This window comes from Clytia hemisphaerica, unplaced genomic scaffold (genome assembly GCF_902728285.1).
Source record: "Clytia hemisphaerica strain Z4C2 unplaced genomic scaffold, Clytia hemisphaerica genome assembly, whole genome shotgun sequence".
NCBI lineage: Eukaryota > Metazoa > Cnidaria > Hydrozoa > Leptothecata > Clytiidae > Clytia > Clytia hemisphaerica.
The window spans coordinates 404,723-423,885 of record NW_027104477.1 but is presented as its reverse complement, the minus strand read 5'-3'; the positions used below and the strand labels follow the sequence as shown (position 1 = coordinate 423,885).

The following is a 19,163-nucleotide window of genomic DNA, read 5'->3' as shown; positions in this document are numbered from 1 at the left end:
TTAACTAAAAAATTGATGTTGAAATTTTCATCATCTTTCGTGACTTCATTTGCATGATGGAGAAAATTTTAACATAAGCAGTCACTTCATTTTTCTATTTCACAAAAAATAGATGTGTCTAGAAAAGTCATTTTAATAGCTGCATTTGACAATATAGCCCTAACTCTTCATACAAAATTTACAGGAAATGCATATTTGGACTTTGTACCCAATGCTGCACGCAAGTACTGGAACAAAACTTAATTATGGAAAGTTGACAGGAATATTCTCTTCCCTTGGAAAAATGGCACATTCTCTAATTTCAATTTAGAAGTTTCTGTCAGTTTGATCATGTTGTTATGTTGTCTTTTCTTCTTTTTTTAGTTGATTTAATTCAAAAGAAATTGAATAAAACTTGAATTGAAAATGTCCTACAGAGATATTAGAAGTAAGTACGATGTAACCCCCTAAAGGAATACATCTACATTTAAATATTTGTAGATTGTTCATGAAAATAAAAACATGTGTACACATTGCAAGTACAAACTGTTCCAGCCTTCTTGAATAATCTACCAATTAGTCTAATAATTCTTTTATTGAAGGGGTATTGTTTTTAACTGAGAGAAGTGTGACAACCCTGAGCAGGTATTATTTAACATGTTTTTATGCAATCACAAATTAAAGTCAAGAAGATGAATGAATCTTGTCTATATTTATCAACTCTTTTTCTTTTTGCAGATTTTACAGAAATGATGAGGGCCCTTGGGTACCCAAGACTCATTTCTATGGAAAATTTTCGAAATCCAAATTTCTCCTTGGTAGCAGAAATTTTGAAATGGCTTGTTTTAAGGTGAGTTTTTCCTTTGTTTAACTAATGGAATAGCACACTGCAATAAACAGTCTTCAAATCATTTGGAAATGTACAATGTAAGATTGTTGTAATAATGTACAATGTAAAATTATTGTAAATGTACAATGTAAGATTGAAAGTTAGACAAAATGTCAAAATAAATGAGTTTATGACTTGTGCAAGGTAGAGCACTAATAAGGAACAGGCTAATGATGAGCATGAAGTATTTTTGAAGGTTTTATTCAACTCAGCCTCGTTTTTTTTTCATATTTTGAGTTAAGGTTCAAGCAGGTTCAAGCTAAATAAAAACATTATATAGTTATAATATTGTTTACAATACGGAAGTGCAACTTTTTTTCAGATATGATCCCAATACAGATATTCCTATGGATGTGGATACAGAAAATGATCGAGTTCTTTTCATCAAATCTGTCGCACAATTCATGGTTAGTAGTTCTTATGTATGCTCATTATGTTGTGGACCACCATAAGGGAATAAATTAATGCAGAATTAATTAGTTTGCAGAATTGATAAATGTGAAATGAATTAATGCGAATCTGGCCCTTTTTCGCAAAATTAAATTTCGCAAAACTTTAAAATTTTGGTAGTTCGTATTAATAAGTTCTGCATATTTTTTCTAAAATATTGCTGATATTCATTTTATGGCCTCAAGGGCATAAACTACTTGTATTCCCCGATTCAGTAGATGATTGGGAGTATGATGGAGAAGAAATTAGATAAAAAATGAATGATTTCATGTTCTTGTCCATGACATGTTCTTCACAGGTCAAAGATTAAATGAGCTCTAGAATAAACCCCTTTAGACTCTCCACAACTTCTCTGGCTTAAAAGAAACAAATGAGCGGTAATTTTTAATGGTAGTTATCGCTGTGCAAAGTATAACTAAGATATCATGAGTGACTTAATTTCAAATTTAGAAGGTCTCTATTACCCCTAATTTTGAGTTAAAACTTTGTCTCCACAGTACAGATTATTTTGAGACAGGCTTCAATTGATTTTCTTTAGATGACAAAAGCACATATCAAATTGAATACAAAGAAATTATATGGAGCAGATGGACTAGCAGTTAAAGAATTGTTAAAAGTGACAACTGTTTTATATGATGCAACTCAAAAAAGCAAAAAATCGGATGAGGTTAGTTTACTTTCTTAAGTTTATTAATTTTGTAAATTAAATACCTGTTGAAAATTTACCATCCGCCAAATTTCACAGAAATCTTTCTTAAGTAGAAATTCTATATGAAATTAGCATTTTTAAGTAAAAACTGTTATAATACCAAGTAGTTTTTAATCTATAAGTGCCTAAAATTTCCCCATCCGCCAAATTGAATCCTCGCCAAATTATACAAATTCTGCCATCCGCCAAAAATTGCATTTTGACCAACGGCCAAATTAATACACAGATACTTAAGCTCGGGTTTGCCAGGGTATTTTCATCTATTTTTAACTGGGAGATTTGATACTAAAATTTCTTAGAGTGTTTCATAGCAAAACAAAACCAGGGAAGCAACTGAAAATCAACATTTAAAGACTGCACTCCAAAACCATCCACCACTGGACTTTTTAACCTTGGAACAACAGAATTTAAATTTTGATAGGAAATTGTATTAAACTTTACTCAAATCTTTAAAAATGTAATAGCTTATAGCGTTGGTTTCTCGGGGAAAATAAATTTTTTTTAAAAGACAGACTTAAAAATCTAACCAAGATGTACTGGGAATAAGTTACCCTCTTTGAAGTTCAATTTCTCAATTTCTATGAATTTTCAAACCTTTTTCATTATTTATAAAGAGGAAAGGTTATTTATCAAATTCGGTCAATTAGATAAAAAGTTAATGTTTGTAAATCCTCCACGTCAGTAAAAATTTTTTTTTTAGGATGAAATGGCTGCTTCGTATTTGCCAAGAAAAGTTGACTTCAATTCTAAAGTAAAGATTTGTTTATTTGGCACTCCAGGTCTTCTTTCTTCGATATTATTCATGTCGTGTTGCCAGTGGACTAGAATTTACCAAATAGAGATCATTTTTTCCTAAGAAGTTCGACCTTTTAGCAATTCTTTATCGGTTCTATTTGGTCGGAACATTCAATAAATTCGATTCCCCAATTGTGGCTGAAAAATCGACATTCTAAGCTATATCCTCGAGTGCCTAATAAACAGCCCTAGCCCCCTATTTGTTAATTTTCTTCTTTTTTTCCAAACCTCGTTCTCTAGCACATAATATTATTAGTCGTGATTCCAGGGGGGGTTCATGCAGTTATTATATAAACACTATGACAATTACTACCGTGGTGGTATATAAACCAAAATTTGGGAAAACAGTTACTCCACCAGTGGACTAACTGCAACATGGGTGGTGCCTAAGCCCAAAATTGTCGATTTTGGTAGGATATGGTGTACTAAGTGAGCACATTTTTCAATTTTTCACTTAAAATTTTAGGTTTTTAAAAATTCCGGAAGCAAAAAAATTCAAAACATTTTTTTCAAAAGTAAAAAAAAATCACAAAATTTTTTCTTCAATCAAGGCATGAAAGATATTTTAACAAACTTGGAAAATGATTGAGATATTTAACTCTTGAACGGTCACTAATAAGACGTACCCAGTAAAATGGTATCAAAAATGAGGAATTCAGTGAAAAAATTGCCAAATTTGGCATTTTTGGGGGTGGTATACACCAATTTTGAGGGTAAAATCAGTTAGTACACTATGGAATAACTGCAAGGGTGGTGGTGTCTGTAGAAAATGTCCAAAATTGCAGTTACTCCACATAGTGTCAAGGAGTAACTGCAAGACCCCCCCTGGTGATTCTATTGACTGGTGAATTATTATACATTGCACGAAATATTTTGTTTATGTAGACGATTCCATTTTTTCATTTCACAGATCTCGGAGTTGAAAATGGCACGACAACTTGCTTCAGAAATTACAGTCAAAGGATCAACTCTCCATCAATTACTTGGAAGGGAGGTCGATTTAAGGGTATGTGAATGTTTTGTTTTGTAATTTATAGTTTCATAATAATATATAGTGGAGTCTCCATAACTCGATCACGCAGGGGAAACGCAAATTTGTTCGAGTTAAGGAGTTTTCGAGATATGGAGTAGGGTTTACAAGGCATTGTTAACTGAAGGAAACATTGGAGTTGTAGAGGTTTGAGTTAAAGAGACTCTATAGGGGAAGTGCGTAAACAAACATTCATTTTAGAATAGGGAAGAAGCCCAACCGTCCACTATTGATATGCCTCAATAGTGAGGAAGATAAAGATAAGCTAATGGGAAATCTCCCGTCACTAAAGGGAAACGAAAAGTATAAGGGCATGAGCATCACGGAAGACCTCTGTAGATCCGACCGCGAATGCTATAAAGAACTGTCCCAGCAGGCTAAAGACCGAAATCGTAATCTCACCACGAATGAGTTCATTTGGAGAGTCCGAGGATCCTCAAAAACGGATTCGACCTAAAGAAGGTTTACAAAAAAACGACACTAAACAACAGCCAAACCAACGTAACAGACAACAACCCAACCAGCCAATAAGGCCAAACAAAAATGATAACGACGATAGCTCAAATGAAAACCCATCAAACCAAAACATGAGCAAACCTACAGAAACAACTCCAACAATTAGAGAACTTAGGATAATTTACACAAACGCTGACCAAATGACAAGTAAAAAGAAAAATGAACTGTTAAAAACGGTAATCGCAGAACAACCACATATAATTGCCATCACTGAGGTAAACACCAAACGAGTCTCCGAGAGAAAAGATCAAGACTACTCTTTCGAAAATTACTCCACACCATATAAAACAAATATTGGAATGAAAAAAAGAAGAGGAATTATAATACTAGTTCACAACTCCATTGAACACCTTATCCTACAAATAGAAACAAAAATTCGATTTGAAGAGGTCTGCCTGATAGAAATAGCAATGCAGAACAAAGACACAATGTTATTTGGCTGCTTTTATAGAAGTCCGACCAAAACCGAAACAAACGACTACGATGAAAATAACAAGAACTTGAACAAGCTCATAAAAGATCTCTGCTTAAACCCAAAATACACTCACCTATGTCTTGTAGGAGACTTTAACTACGAAAAGATCGATTGGAAACATTGGTCTTCCCCATGCGAAGAAGATAGCAACGAGGAAAGATTTCTCGATGCTCTAAGAGACTCTTTCTTATACCATCATGTCCTCGAACCAACACGCCGACGTGGAACCGATAGGCCATCGACACTCGATCTCATCCTTACAGGGGAAGAAAACCAAGTCTCTGAGATAAAATATCTTGCCCCACTCCATCTCAGTGATCATAGTGTCCTCTTTTTTAAATTCTATGGCTACTTCACTCTCAAGGATGAACTAAATAGATATCAATATAACAAAGCTAACTACCACCTAATGCGAACCCATCTGAGCCAAATAAACTGGTCCACCAACTTCATCCAGCGGTCAGTAGAATTAAATGTAAATGAGAGCTGGGACCTGTTCTTTAAGCAAATGATCGAGCTCCGAAACCTTTATGTGCCAACTTCCAACAATAACAATAAAGACCTGTCAAATAAGATCAAAAAAGGCAAATGCCCATTAAATTCAAACACTTGTTACCTAAATAATGAGAAATGAAAAGCACATAGAAAATGGATCAACTCTCTACATGATGAAGACACTGAAAGAAATAGAAGAGAGTATGTAACAAGCCGTAATATCGCCAAAAGAGCCCTGACTCGATCCAAAAGAGAATTCGAGAAAAAGATCAGCGAACAGTCCAAAACAAACCCAAAAAGATTCTGGAAATACATACGTAGTAACCTTAAGGCAAGATCTGGAATCCACCCTCTGCTTGAGAATCCAAATGACGAAAACTCCATTAAGTATGACGATAAAAGTAAAGCTGACATCCTCCAGAACCAATTCTGTAGTGTTTTTACGCGTGAGCCACTCGAGGAGCTCCCTGAATTTGATTCTAGGACGGATAAAGAAGTTGAGATCAACATACTCACTGAAACTATAAGGAAAGAACTAAAAAAGTTAAATCCAAATAAATCCCTCGGCCCAGATGAGCTTCACCCAAGGATGCTCAAGGAGCTTGCCGAATACATCGCAGAACCGATTTTCCTGATAATGACAAAATCTTTCAATGAGAGTTGTCTTCCGAAGGACTGGAAGCTTGCAAACGTATCACCTGTCTATAAAAAGGAAACAAAAACATAGCAGAAAATTATCGTCCAATCAGTTTAACATCTATAGTTTGCCGAATAATGGAAAAGATTCTCAAAACCCATATTATGACATATCTTGATCAAGAAAAATTACTATCTAGCAAACAACATGGCTTCATCAACCGCCGGTCAACTGTAACACAATTACTAAACTACCTAGATGCTTGCACCGAAGATATTGGAAACGGTAAAGCCGTAGACGCAATATACTTTGACTTTGCAAAAGCATTGGACTCAGTTTCTCATCAACGTCTCCTAATCAAACTGGAAGCATATGGGATAAAAAACAAGTTGCTTGAATGGATCAAAAACTTCCTGGAGGATCGATCCCAGATTGTCAAAGTAAACGGAGTTGAATCGGTGCAAAAAGCAGTGCTCAGTGGAGTACCTCAAGGTAGTGTACTACCCTTTTCGTTCTCTATATCAACGATCTACCAGAATCCGTTAAGTCAAAACTATTCCTTTTTGCTGACGACACAAAACTCGCCAATAAAGTGGAATCAGTTGAGGATGCACTAGTAATACAAAACGATATTAACCAACTACAAAAGTGGTCCGAAACATGGCTATTAACTTTTCATCCTAACAAATGTCATGAGCTAACCCTAGGAAAGCCAAATAATATCAAACATGTACACGAATACACACTAGGGGATAAAATTCTTGAACGTGTATCATTCGAAAAAGATCTTGGTGTTATCATCGATAAGAATCTCTCCTTTGACCAACACATATCAAATCAGGTGAAAAAAGCTAATTCAATGGCTGGTCTTATCAGGCGGACCTTCACGTACCTCACTCCAGAACTATTTCGAAAACTGTACGTAACATTTGTCAGACCACACTTAGAATACGCCCAGGTTATCTGGTCACCAAAACTAAAAAAAACACGTGAGATTGATAGAAGGTATTCAGCGACGTGCATCTAAAACAGTTGAGACATGTGGACAGCTAAGCTATGAAAATCGAATGCAAAGAATCGGAATAACTAGTCTAAAATACAGACGCGAGGTAAGTGACATGGTTGAGATCTTTAAACATCTAAACTACTATGACAAATCTTGCATCCCTAAGAAATGTAACCAGCGAGGGAGACCTATGAGAACACACGACTCTGAATTAGTAGTAATCTTTGGGAACGATGGTGTTCGCGGTCCGCAGAGTAACTCCCTATACTATCGGGGCATTAAGCAGTGGAATAGTTTGCCTTCTAAAGTAGTCAACTCATCCTCAGTGGAAGAATTTAAAGAGACCCTTAGTGTGGCCCGGAAAGCTAAAAAATTTGAATATGATTGAAAGTGTCACTATTGTTGCATACCTGTCTATATTAACAATGTAAATAATTAACCCAAAATGTATGAGCGATTCATAGAGGCCCATGTGTCCGCACGGTGGCCTGCGAATTTGTAAAACAATATTATTAAACATCAATTGGAGATTTTCAAAAGAATATTTAGGCTCTCATTGATTTTTTAGTCATTTTTATTTGAAGGCCTATAAGATTTGATTCAGAAATCTTTTGAATTAATACAGTTAACACTCTCTAATTCGATTTTCAAGAGGAATCGGATTTTCATCGAATAAGGGAGCTCATCGTATCGAATGGTAGAGCGTTGTATATGAGAGTTTTTTGTTGACGGTGACTTAAATATTTTCGAATAATTGGACGTATTGAATAGCAGAGCGTCAATTATACCTCTAAAACTTTTTTTTCTTCCTTTCCAGGAAATCAGAACAGCGAGCGTGGCAAGACCATTAGATTTGAACGAAATCGAGAAAAACATCGAAAATGCTGTCAACGAAGCACAAGTAAGGCGATATTTTTTGGGCTCGATATATGGTTCGATATTTCCATCAATTTATCCTTTTCCTATTGACTCCATTAGGTCGTTTTTTAGCATTTGTTTTGCAAAGTGGTATAAATATAACAAGTTAGGTAATGTAATGCTTCATTTGTCCATCTTCCGGATTCTTACATGAGGGCTGCAAATCAGCCTACCCTTCGTGCAAACCGCTCAAGTACATGAATACTTTTCTTTTCGAAGAGCGACCTCGATAAAACACGAAACCAGCTCGATAACATCGCATCAGACGAAGCGAACTTGGGTGCGAAAATCGAAAAACGGACAGCAGAATTAGAGCGCAATCAAAAACGTCTGAAGAACTTGGAGAGCGTACGACCAGCGTTCATGGATGAATATGAAGGCTTAGAGAAAGATCTGGAGACATTGTACAAGGTTTGTATACCAGGATAATTTTTGTTTGAGACTAGTATTTGGTAATCCTTGACTTCGCTTAGTTTTTCATCCTATCGACTGATGTTATATCATCAAAAGCAACATGAGCTTAAAAAAGGATTTTGGAAGACTCTTGCCCTATTCAAAACTTTAATTTTTTGATTATCGTAACTCTGCAGAACTCTGAACAAAAAGATCTCTCATCGTATCCTAAACTTAGATATTCTTTCTTTAAAGACTCTGATTTGAAATAGGTTCAGGTTCTTGGCCCCATTGTCGTCTTTCCTATAAACAATGACCTTCAAAAGAAGTAACCTCATCCAGGAGAAAAATTGTATATTGTAAAAGATATGATACGAGTTGGCTAAAATTCTGATCAGAACTCAGAATTTCATTATGCTTTCCTTCCTACGCCAATCTTCAGTGAAATGCTGAATAAGTTATTAATGAAGAGAAGGATAAAAATAATCCAAGTCAAGTTGTTACAGTTATTCATTTCTTAGTGATTATCCTTGCAGACAAGCCTCCCCTTGACCAGATATGGGAAATTCTAACAGTTTTTTACTACTTTATTTAACAGACCTACATCGAGAAATATCGCAACCTAACGTACCTCGAACAACAACACGAAATCATGAACAAAACAGAGCTCGATAAATTCAATGTAAGTGTAGTTTAACTCAACAAAAGATAAGATATTCACACCACTTGGGTCCTAGTTTTACGCCACGCCACTGTCCAGTTTTGAGTATACACAAATTTGGGCCGTAAACAACACCTTAGGTTGTTAAAAGTGGTCCTATTCTGTCACCTGACCGAAAATAATAGCGTTATTTTAATAGAGTTTTGTACATTTATATACTTTAGTCGGTCAGGGTGAAGACAAATAAATTAAATAATTAGCCGTTTCAGCTATAGGAAAGACAGTAAACATAATTTCTCTAATGCCAATAAGGGCTGTTGTATATAAGACGGATAATGTATACGTTTATAAGTCTTCTTCCTTCGTCTTTTGATAGGATTCAGACAATCCATTGAAAGCAGCGATGCGAGCGCGTGAGGAACACGAGGACATGATCAGAAGACGTTTAGATAGCGCTGGTAGTGAAACGGATGGTGAAGAGGAGGATGAAGATGTCTTGGTGGCTGATAATGACCACCCCGTCAAACGTATGTTTTATAGACTGCGAATATTGGGTAATCAGGACCACCGCCTTTTTGTTGGTCTAAAGTTTTTTAACCAATGGGGAGGCCTTATGGGGGGGAGGGGGTGGTGGAATCAGTCCTGGTTACATATGATTATTTTTGACTATTCTCTCTCATTTCAATATTATTTAAAGAGGGTTTTCCGTCTAATGACTCCGTCAAATTCCTGGTAAACGAGAGATTGACGTTGTTTTCTTCACTCGAATAATTTAAAAGCTCTTTAGGTCACATGTTGAAATTGATCCATCTTATACACGCTTTTTTCGTAAGAACCAATAAATATTGGCTAAGGTTTGACTTCATTTTTTTGTAATTTTCACGCTTGTGCCTGCTTTATTCACTTACTGCCCTAAAAGAGGCTGAACATCACCAGTTTCTCTTATAAAAAAGCGTGAAGATATATCTTGATAATTTATGACAAGTAATTGAATGATCTTTTTGAAATATTTATAGAAGGCAAACCGAAAGTGGTTGGATCCATGGCTGGTGCACTCGATTCAGATGACGTAAGTTAACAAAGCAATATTTTTTCATGTTCTGAAATAGTGCTTTGTGCCGTACCTAGTTCAAACATTTGTTTGAAACCAAATAATCGAATTGACGTCACTTTAAACGAAGATAAACAGAAAATGAAAAAAAAAATTGACAAAAACATTTTTTTTTTAAGATGACCACATCTCACCTAAAGTTCAATTCTGACAAAAGTACACTTCATAAGTGGAAGAAAAGACAGACAGCTGAGAGAATGCCCTATATTTTCAACTGATATTTCACACCTTTCTTTCGATCTTTATCACAGGACGATTCAGGTGATTTATCATCGGGAAGCGAAGGTGTGGAAGACGGATTACTTGACGATGACGATGAGACGGGAAGTGACGACGAAGATGATGACGATCAGATACAAACGGGTGGTGGCGACTCCGATGATGGTTTTTAATGCTTGTTAGATACACTCTGTGGCGTCGCAACTTTCGAACTCTCTGTTGTTCGTAATTACTCTTGGACCTTGCTTGAGAATGTCGATCAAATTAAAACTCAAGGAGATAATTAAAATGAATGAGATGATTTTGACGAAGGATTTATTAGCTTTTATCGTCTCATCATATCTTTAGTAAATTAATTGCTATTTATTATATTATGTTCTCTCACATTTCACTGTCAGTTCATATCACAAATTTCATGGCGCACAAACCAATGAAGTATAAGCTCGAAGGGCTAGAATCGAATAAATCTCCTTGGTAATATTTGAAGCCTACAAAATCCTGCCAAAGTTGCGCGGCCTAGCGCGGTCCGCCTGGTGATTGATAATAAAATTTACATCTAAATTTCGAAAAAGATATCACTCGAAAACAAAGGAATCCGTCGTCAAAAATACGGCGCATATTTGAAGGCTTCACTTTTTCTTACCTGAAAAAGATTCTGTTAATAATATTTTTCATTGCATTCTTTTCAGTACTTCATACAAACTGAAGTTCTAGAATTTATATCTCAACTTTTTAAAAGTGCTTTGAATTATCATTTCAACGATATTTAATTTATAGAATTGAAGCGTTGCTTTAAAAATGACCGACAAAACAAGAATGATTGCACACTTAGGCAAGTGAAATTGGGATTTTATTATTTGTTGATATTAAATGATGCTGTTCGTTTTTTTTGTATATAGAATAACGTAATTTATGTCAATAAATCGAAAAAATATATAGTTTATTCGTCGTTTATTGAAGAAAGTTCCATACAATATTTTGTCATTTCCACCTTAGGACGCCATCAAAATTTGACCCCTTCAAAAGTAGAATTTTCTTCCATTTTTTAACTGGCATATTTTTTGAGTCTATTTTACCACCTGCCTAATACGTGTTTTACATATGCATTTTTCGACAAGGTTTGACCTTTTATAAGGTCGACAAAGAATTTTTAAAGCGTTCATGATTTCTTAATGTTATGGGTTTCAAGCTTAAGAGTGTTCTTAAAATTTTCAGTATTTCTAGTGTAACTTTGTTAAAAATTTGTACAGGTTTTTTTATAAGCTAGTGTCTGCCCCTATATCAGGCTCGCATTCTATTGTTTCATTTCTATTGTTCAAAGTCATTTAAAATTATTCTTTTTTCAGAATTCTCCCTCACTTGGTTAACGTGTTATTCAGGGAATTTTCTCGTTTACCATCATAAATCTTGTTACCTAGACTAGAGTCTACTTTTGGCTGAACTTTGCTTTTTGATAATTTTTATGACGCTGAGTCCAGTGAAGTAGACTAGGAGCATTTGGCGAGGTCGCCATCATTGTTTCATACTGTTTTTACCTTCCAAAAACAACTAAAATCTAAGCAAAAGTATATTACCATATACTACTGGGCCACTTAATCGCGCCATCCAGTCTATAAAAAAAGCTTTAAGTGGACCCCGGGCTACTTGTTACCATGAATTCCAACTTTTTGTTGTTGTTAAGGAAAGGCCCATTTGGCTTAGATCCCGTCTGAGTCAGACAAAAAGATCAGCTAAACCTATCAAATCATTCAAAAATTTACCTAAACCAAATTATGAAAAATTCATTATGGTCAGAGCCCTTAAAGCCACTTATTTCCCATCCAAAACGCATGACCTACGTGGTTTTCACACAAACGCTAGGTTGAAAGTAAAAACCTAACTTTGTTGTCCTAATGCCGAGGTTGTAAACATAATTCCAACAGTGTAGTCAATGATGAAGTTACAACGCTGGAGGGTCATGGCGTCCTCCAGCTTTTTGGTCCCCCTTAATATGAGCTAAAATCCCCCATCTAGCCTCCCCCCACCTGTCTTTAAAATTTGTGCTCCCCCAATTGGGAAATCCCCCTAGCCGTATTGTATAAGGGTTGCGAAGTGATGATCCAGACTCGCCTCAATTCGCAAGCTACTATCTATAGCAAAAAGAAGACTCTCAAAATCCCTAGAAAGACAGGCTCATAAGCCTGAATGCCCAAACACACCAGGAAGGTCTGTATTTATCCCATTACTCCCCCCACTAGGTAGAGGACTGAATATACCCCCTATTCGCCTTTCTCCCCCCATCAAGCTTGAAATTTTCACTCCCCCCCTGGCACCAAAATCTGATTCCCCCCCCCCCATCTTCCTGGGGGGGATGATCCCATGAGTGTGTAATAAGAGAATCTTTTTGAACAGATGTGCTCACCCTTAGATTCACCGAGAAGACTGTTTGCCATAAAACAGAGCTTTTTTTACAGAGAAACTGAGAAAGGTTTAAGAGCAGATCATCGAAAATGAAGATTTCCCTAAAGCCCGGGGGAGGGGGGTACTAGGGTTGGTGAATGAGGGATATGTGCGGACGGGACCTCCGAAAACCGACCCTTAGAGAGACCAAATTTTAGTGAAAAAGTGACCCTTAGAGAGATTTTTTCGAAAATTTTTCTCTGATTTTCAAAAATTTCCTACCCTTAGTGAGACTTTTTTGTAATTTGTTCTCTCAAATTTGGCGGATATAGGAAAAAAGAAATTTTGGCGGGAACTTAATTTTGCGGATTCTGGTAATCTAATTTGTATTCTAGTCAAGCTAGCCTTAAAAACATAGCAATTTCTCATAGAAGTGGTGTTCAGAAAAAGAATAGAGGCAGTTATATGATTTCAAAGTTTGTTAAATAATACTCAAAATTTGACAAAAGATCCTAAAATGATAAAAAAACGATTCAAAATGAAATTCAACTCTTGAACTTTGAAAAATGTGATGAAGCGTTTATTTATGAAAGTTTTTTGACTTTGTTGTACAATGCATCCACAACTCCCCCCATTTTATTGACAATTTCCAATGTATTCTCATAGGTTTTATTGGTCGGCTTTTCATCAAAAATCACCAAAATTCCAGCACCTTGATCTAAGATTCCTAGCAATTTTTGATCAAGAATCATTTGTGATAATTTACGTTCAACAGTTTCTAAAGGCAACTTGATCAATTTGGCAATATGTGTAACTTCAACACGTGAAAATGGCTCGATAATTCTGCAAAGATTTTGTTCCAACAAGTTATCATACAGCTTATTGAAATGACGTTGAATTATTGGATCTTCTGAAAGCTCAACTTTGAATTTGTTGAGTGCATCCTGAAATTCTTGCAGCGACCGATTATGGCTTGCTGTGGCAATTGCCTTCATGGCCTCAATGTGTTGACCAGCATAACGAAGGGCCAGCTTTCCACTGATGATGGATTGAACATCATCGGGGCAATTTAACATGATTTTGCACAGCAGCATGTATTTCAATGCAACAACAGCAGCAGGGTTAACGATTGAGTCATAACCTTCAAAAGCCTCATAAAAATATGAGTAGGCAGTTTTAAAATCTCCCTCTTCCCCATGAAGTATACCAGATTGTAAGTCAAGTGCAGCTTGCAACTTGGGAGGGCAGTAGATACCACTTGCTGTTGTACGTGCAGAAGTTAATGCAGCTCTTGATTTTGGGATGTTGTTTAATGCATGATATGTTCTGCTTTCAAACAATTGCACTTCCATAAGCAAAGCTTTGTCATCTAGCTTTTTCAACTCTCTAACTAAGCGTGATCCAAGTTTCAAGGCTTCTGTGTAAGACTTTGAATCAATATACAAAGCAACCAATCTTGCTTCGAGAGCTTGACGAAGGAAGGTTCTTTTATCTTCCTTTGCCCATTCAATACACTCATGGCACAAGTCAACAGCAGTGTTATCGTTGATTTTTGAATGCGATTCAATGTAGAGATCTAGTAAGCTACGAACGAGTTTTGCTGCTTTGGCTTTAGAGATACATTTCAAAAATGATCTTGTTTGTTTGATCAGCTCACCAATCTCCTTGACTTTTCCTTGCTTTGAAAACAAAGATGCAAGCTTTAAAATGGCGTTTTCCTTTTCTCTAACATCTTCTTCGATTGTAGCATCGACTTCTTTGGAAATAATCTCTAAAAATAAGGTTTGGTCCTTGTCAGGAGCATTAGAAATCAATGCATCGGCAGCAGCAACGGTCGCCATCTTGAATAAAATTAACCGAATCTGAGGGCAATATATTTTGCTTCATCATTAAGCCGCCCATAGCCGCCATATGGTAAAAAATATCCTCATTTTTCCAAATTCAGGTTTAATTCTTGCAAAAATATGATAAAAATAGGAAGAAAAAATTATTTTATACATAATTTACCTGAATTTACATATCCTAGCCTTAAATTTGTTAAAAATATCAAATTATTTTTCTTAAGTTTCTTAGGGCGGAGATACAATAGCTTGCTTCGACCTATTCTGCAAATTACTATATAAACCCAGTTGAAAAGTGAAAGTCATACACTCATCAGCCTTTTTCATAGCACAGGACGGCAAGATGGTAAGTTGAATTCTGAGCTCTGACAGCTCAACCTTTGCTAATCTTCCACAATCCTATATCTTTTCCACTTATTCTTCATTGCTTTGATCTTGAAGGGTACCCAACAACATGGACTACAATATTTTCTGTTTATTTTATTTCTAGTCTCACCGTAAATTCCGTGCTCCCCGCCATGGTTCACTTGGGTTTTTGCCACGCAAAAGATCAAAGCGTCAAAATGGTAAGATCAAATGCTTCCCCAAGGATGACCAAACACAACCCTGCCATTTGACTGGATTTGTTGGTTTCAAAGCTGGTATGACACACATTGTAAGAGAGGTAGACAGAGCTGGCTCAAAAACTCACAAAAAGGAAGTTGTCGAGGCTGTTACTATTTTGGAAACTCCTCCAATTGTTATTGTTGGAATTGTCGGTTATGTTGAAACTCCACGAGGAATGAGACAGCTCACTACTGTTTGGGCTGAACATCTTAGTGAAGAATGCAGACGTCGATTCTACAAAAACTGGTAAGAAAAGTTCTCAAGTTTGTTTCAAAGGAAGGTCTTTTTCTAATTACATTTGAAAATTTTATTTAGGCCCTTTGTGAATGTGTACTAAATTGCAAAATTTCTCAGCATCGAAACTCCGCTCAGAGTTATCTGATGAGTTCCGGTCTTTTGTTGTTAGGTACACATCAAAGAGGAAGGCCTTCACTAAATCTAGTAAGAAGTGGTCTGATGAAAATGGAAAGAAAAGCATTGAACGTGACCTTGAAAAGATGAAGAAATACTGCAAAGTTATCAGAGTCTTAGTCCACACTCAACAAAAACTGATCCGCTTGAAACAAAAGAAAGCCCACATCATGGAAATTCAAGTCAATGGTGGTGACATTGCTGCTAAAGTTGATTGGGCTAAAGAACATTTAGAAAAGACTGTTTCAGTTGCATCAGTATTTGGTCAAGATGAGATGTTAGACTGCATTGGAATCACCAAAGGTCATGGATTCAAAGGTATGATATGAGCATTCCCCATTGGGGAGGTTAATGAGAGATAATATTGCTGATCAATTAATTGCAATGCACTTTTTAACATTTTGGGATTGCATGAGAAGTAAAGCAAAAACTTCCCTGGAGGCTAAAGCAGTTGCAGTTAGGTTTGAGTCATCTGTACACTTTTTCCAACGCATCAATCCCAATTGATATTTTCCATTCAGTGTTTGTGATTTTAAGATAGGTAGTCTCAATAACTGCTTGTAATTCATGAAAATTGAAGCTTATTCTCAATAATTGTTTTCCAGGTGTCACCTACAGATGGGGTACCAAGAAATTACCAAGAAAAACACACAAAGGTCTTCGCAAAGTTGCCTGTATTGGTGCTTGGCATCCTGCCCGTGTTGCATACTCTGTTCCACGTGCTGGTCAATGTGGTTACCATCATCGTGTTGAACGAAACAAGAAAGTTTACAGAGTTGGACGTGGAGTTCACACCAAGGACAACAAAGTTGTTAAGAACAATGCTGCCACAGAATATGATCTCACTGAAAAGACAATTACCCCAATGGTAAGTAATTAACCTTGATTTTTGTCCTGGTTAAGAACAGAAGAGATTTCTAAACCTAAGAATTTGATATTTTTCCATCCGAGGTAGTTTAAATTGGTCCATTGTTAACGATGAATTGTGGTTATTTCGTATCCAATAAATTACAATTATTTTCTAAATTTAATAGTCACAATATGTGTTATGTATTTCCTGAATACACCTTATCGGAAATTTCACCTACTCGCATTGTTGCTATGCAACACTTTTTGGGAGGTGAACAAAGCTCGATATTGCGGTTTTCAGGCAAAAAGCAAAACACCCAAAATTTTGATGTCAAAAGAGCCTCCTCAACTGAAGAACCACCAAAGTTGTTGTTTTTCTCTTTCTAATAGCTTCTGCTAGCATCTGGAAAGCTTTGTTTTGCTTGTTTTCTTTTTTCAAATTCAGTGTATTTTTAGGAACATAAACAAGACAGATATACGCAAATGAGTTCTTGTTTTACGCGGGAAATTTTATACAGGTCTAGAATTCATTTAGTATATTTACGTGACAGAAATGTAGTGTTGAAGCTGGGCCGTACCACGCGAACGTACTCCATGGATTGCTAGCCATTCCATCGCTACTCGCGCTACCATTTATGTTTACCTCCCAATTTCAACGGATCCATTTTAGCGCAATTGTTTTTGTGGAATTTCCGATAAGGTGTATTCTCAATTGGCAAAGTAGAAATGATGATTTTGAATTTATCCTTCTAGGGTGGTTTCCCACATTACGGTGAAGTCAATGAAGACTTTTTGATGATCAAGGGATGTGTCATGGGACCAAAGAAGAGAGTTATCACTTTAAGAAAGGTACTTTCTATCTATTTTCCTAAATGTTAATGATATCAGTTTTTACTTCAACACTTAAACCATATTTTTATCAGGGGGTGTTTTCCACCAGACTGGCACTCTTTTGCTAATAGCTCACTGAAAATTAACACTCTGAAAGTTTTTTACTTTTAATATAATCCTATTAGCAGCATGTATACCAAATTTTACAATTATACGCCGACCAGATCAGGTTTTATAACTTATTTGTGGAGGCATATCATAAAATCCAGCTAAAACCCTGTAAAATCCCAAAATCTTAAATATAGCAAGCATATCTTTCGATCTAGGCATCCAACTGACTTCAAATTTTGACAGGTTTTAGGAATCAATGATAAGTTTTAAAAAATATTTAAAAAAATTTCTTGTTTTTTGAAAAAATTTACTCATTTTCTGCATGGATTTTAAACCCCGATTTTATTAGTATGTTAAAAACCAGCAAATATGTTAAAGATATTTTTTTGGCTTTTAGAAATTTAAAACAGACATGAAAAATCTCCATTCGTTCAACCTTAATTGCTATTTTAATAGTACTTTGTGATGACGTCACCACCTTTATGATGACGTCATCAACCCAAACTTTTATGAACTCCTTTTATGGTAGAGAACATTTGTGCTAAATTTCAAGTTCATACCGTTTCTAGATCAAAAGTTATGCAAGGCTGGTGGAAAACAACCCCCCCCCCTTGAGAATACAAAATCCGAAAAAGCCTGATAATAATAGGGTTAACACATTTTCCAACTGACCATTGTTGACCATTGGTTTTCGGATCATGTGGCTAGTAGTTGTAACACCTATAGATGGATAGATTTTTATCATTTTAAAAAATTTTGCCATGAGCATGGCTGATATTTCAAACCGTGGATGTCATTTTATTTTTGTAATGCTATTCCTTTCCACTTATAATTGAAATTTTTTTTCTAGACACTTCTCCCACAAACCTCGAGAAAGGCTTTAGAAAAGATATCACTCAAATTCATCGACACCTCATCCAAATTTGGTCATGGTCGCTTCCAACATGATCAAGAGAAGAAGAACTTCATGGGTCTTCTCAAGAAAGACAAACAAAATGCTGTTGAAGCTTAAATTTGTGCAATAATAAATCCCAGTCAAATGAAAATATCAACACTGTTATTTCTTTCAATCCACAAATTCTTTGGTCTTGAAAATCAGATTTTAGTATTTGGGGGATTTCCCTTTCGTTATTTTTAGGGAAAATGAGCACTTCTCTTGATTGGCTTTCCATTTTTTAATGATTAATGCCTACCTTAGCCCGGGGTCTTCTTAAAGCTTTTTTCATATAGACTGGATGGCGCGATTAAGTTAAGTTACCTAGTATATGGTAATATGCTTTTATCTATTATCTATTATGGTTGAGTTACAGGAGGCTCTGGGAGCCCATTCTTCTCGCATTGACTTTTTAAATTTTGTGCTGATGGATAGGATCTAGCATTTTGATTGTTTTCGGAGCGCGAGATCTAAAAAAGTAGGCGGCAAACACTATTTCATATCTCTCAAACCGGTGAAATTGCATGTTTTAGTCACGTGACTTTGGTAGGAAATCCTTCCAAACCTAGGCTTCACTTTTCGATAAAAGCCGCAAATCTAGCCCTTCAGTTCAGGCTTTTAAGATTTGTCCACTTATCAAGTGGGAAAGAGTTACATCGGATCACCCTAAGTACCTTCATGTTTTTATTTTCTTATCTCTGATCCTGTCTTTCTCTTTTCTGACTGTCTGAGTTTCTGAGACTTAGTTTCTCATTTCTGACTGAGTTTTCATACCTGTCCATCACTTTCGACCAACCTAATTTTCGACCCGAGCGGGATTCGAACCACCACCAAAGAAAGACCTTCCGATTCGGAAGCCAACGCTCCATCCATTGAGCCATCGCCGCACATCAAATCCACACAATTCATAACACTACA

At 36.0% G+C, this 19,163-nt stretch overlaps 3 protein-coding genes across 3 annotated transcripts; 2 read left to right on the top strand and 1 right to left on the bottom strand.

The window, feature by feature from the left end:
* Positions 1 to 339: 339 nt before the first annotated feature.
* LOC136821489 (clusterin-associated protein 1-like) lies at positions 340 to 11,237 on the top strand. Its single transcript, XM_067077721.1, has 12 exons — positions 340 to 427; positions 718 to 829; positions 1,191 to 1,275; positions 1,857 to 1,985; positions 2,728 to 2,778; positions 3,733 to 3,828; positions 7,799 to 7,882; positions 8,119 to 8,310; positions 8,891 to 8,974; positions 9,330 to 9,480; positions 9,970 to 10,022; positions 10,316 to 11,237. Exons 1-12 carry the CDS (start codon positions 406 to 408, stop codon positions 10,454 to 10,456), a joined length of 1,200 nt encoding a protein of 399 aa, XP_066933822.1. The 5' UTR covers positions 340 to 405; the 3' UTR covers positions 10,457 to 11,237.
* A 1,785-nt stretch (positions 11,238 to 13,022) lies between these two features.
* LOC136821461 (26S proteasome non-ATPase regulatory subunit 11A-like) lies at positions 13,023 to 14,525 on the bottom strand. Its single transcript, XM_067077696.1, has one exon. It carries the CDS (start codon positions 14,501 to 14,503, stop codon positions 13,247 to 13,249), a length of 1,257 nt encoding a protein of 418 aa, XP_066933797.1. The 5' UTR covers positions 14,504 to 14,525; the 3' UTR covers positions 13,023 to 13,246.
* Positions 14,526 to 14,762: 237 nt separating this feature from the next.
* On the top strand, positions 14,763 to 18,357 carry LOC136821453 (large ribosomal subunit protein uL3-like). Its single transcript, XM_067077686.1, has 6 exons — positions 14,763 to 14,849; positions 14,994 to 15,355; positions 15,516 to 15,838; positions 16,126 to 16,388; positions 17,123 to 17,218; positions 18,162 to 18,357. Exons 1-6 carry the CDS (start codon positions 14,847 to 14,849, stop codon positions 18,321 to 18,323), a joined length of 1,209 nt encoding a protein of 402 aa, XP_066933787.1. The 5' UTR covers positions 14,763 to 14,846; the 3' UTR covers positions 18,324 to 18,357.
* Positions 18,358 to 19,163: the final 806 nt, after the last annotated feature.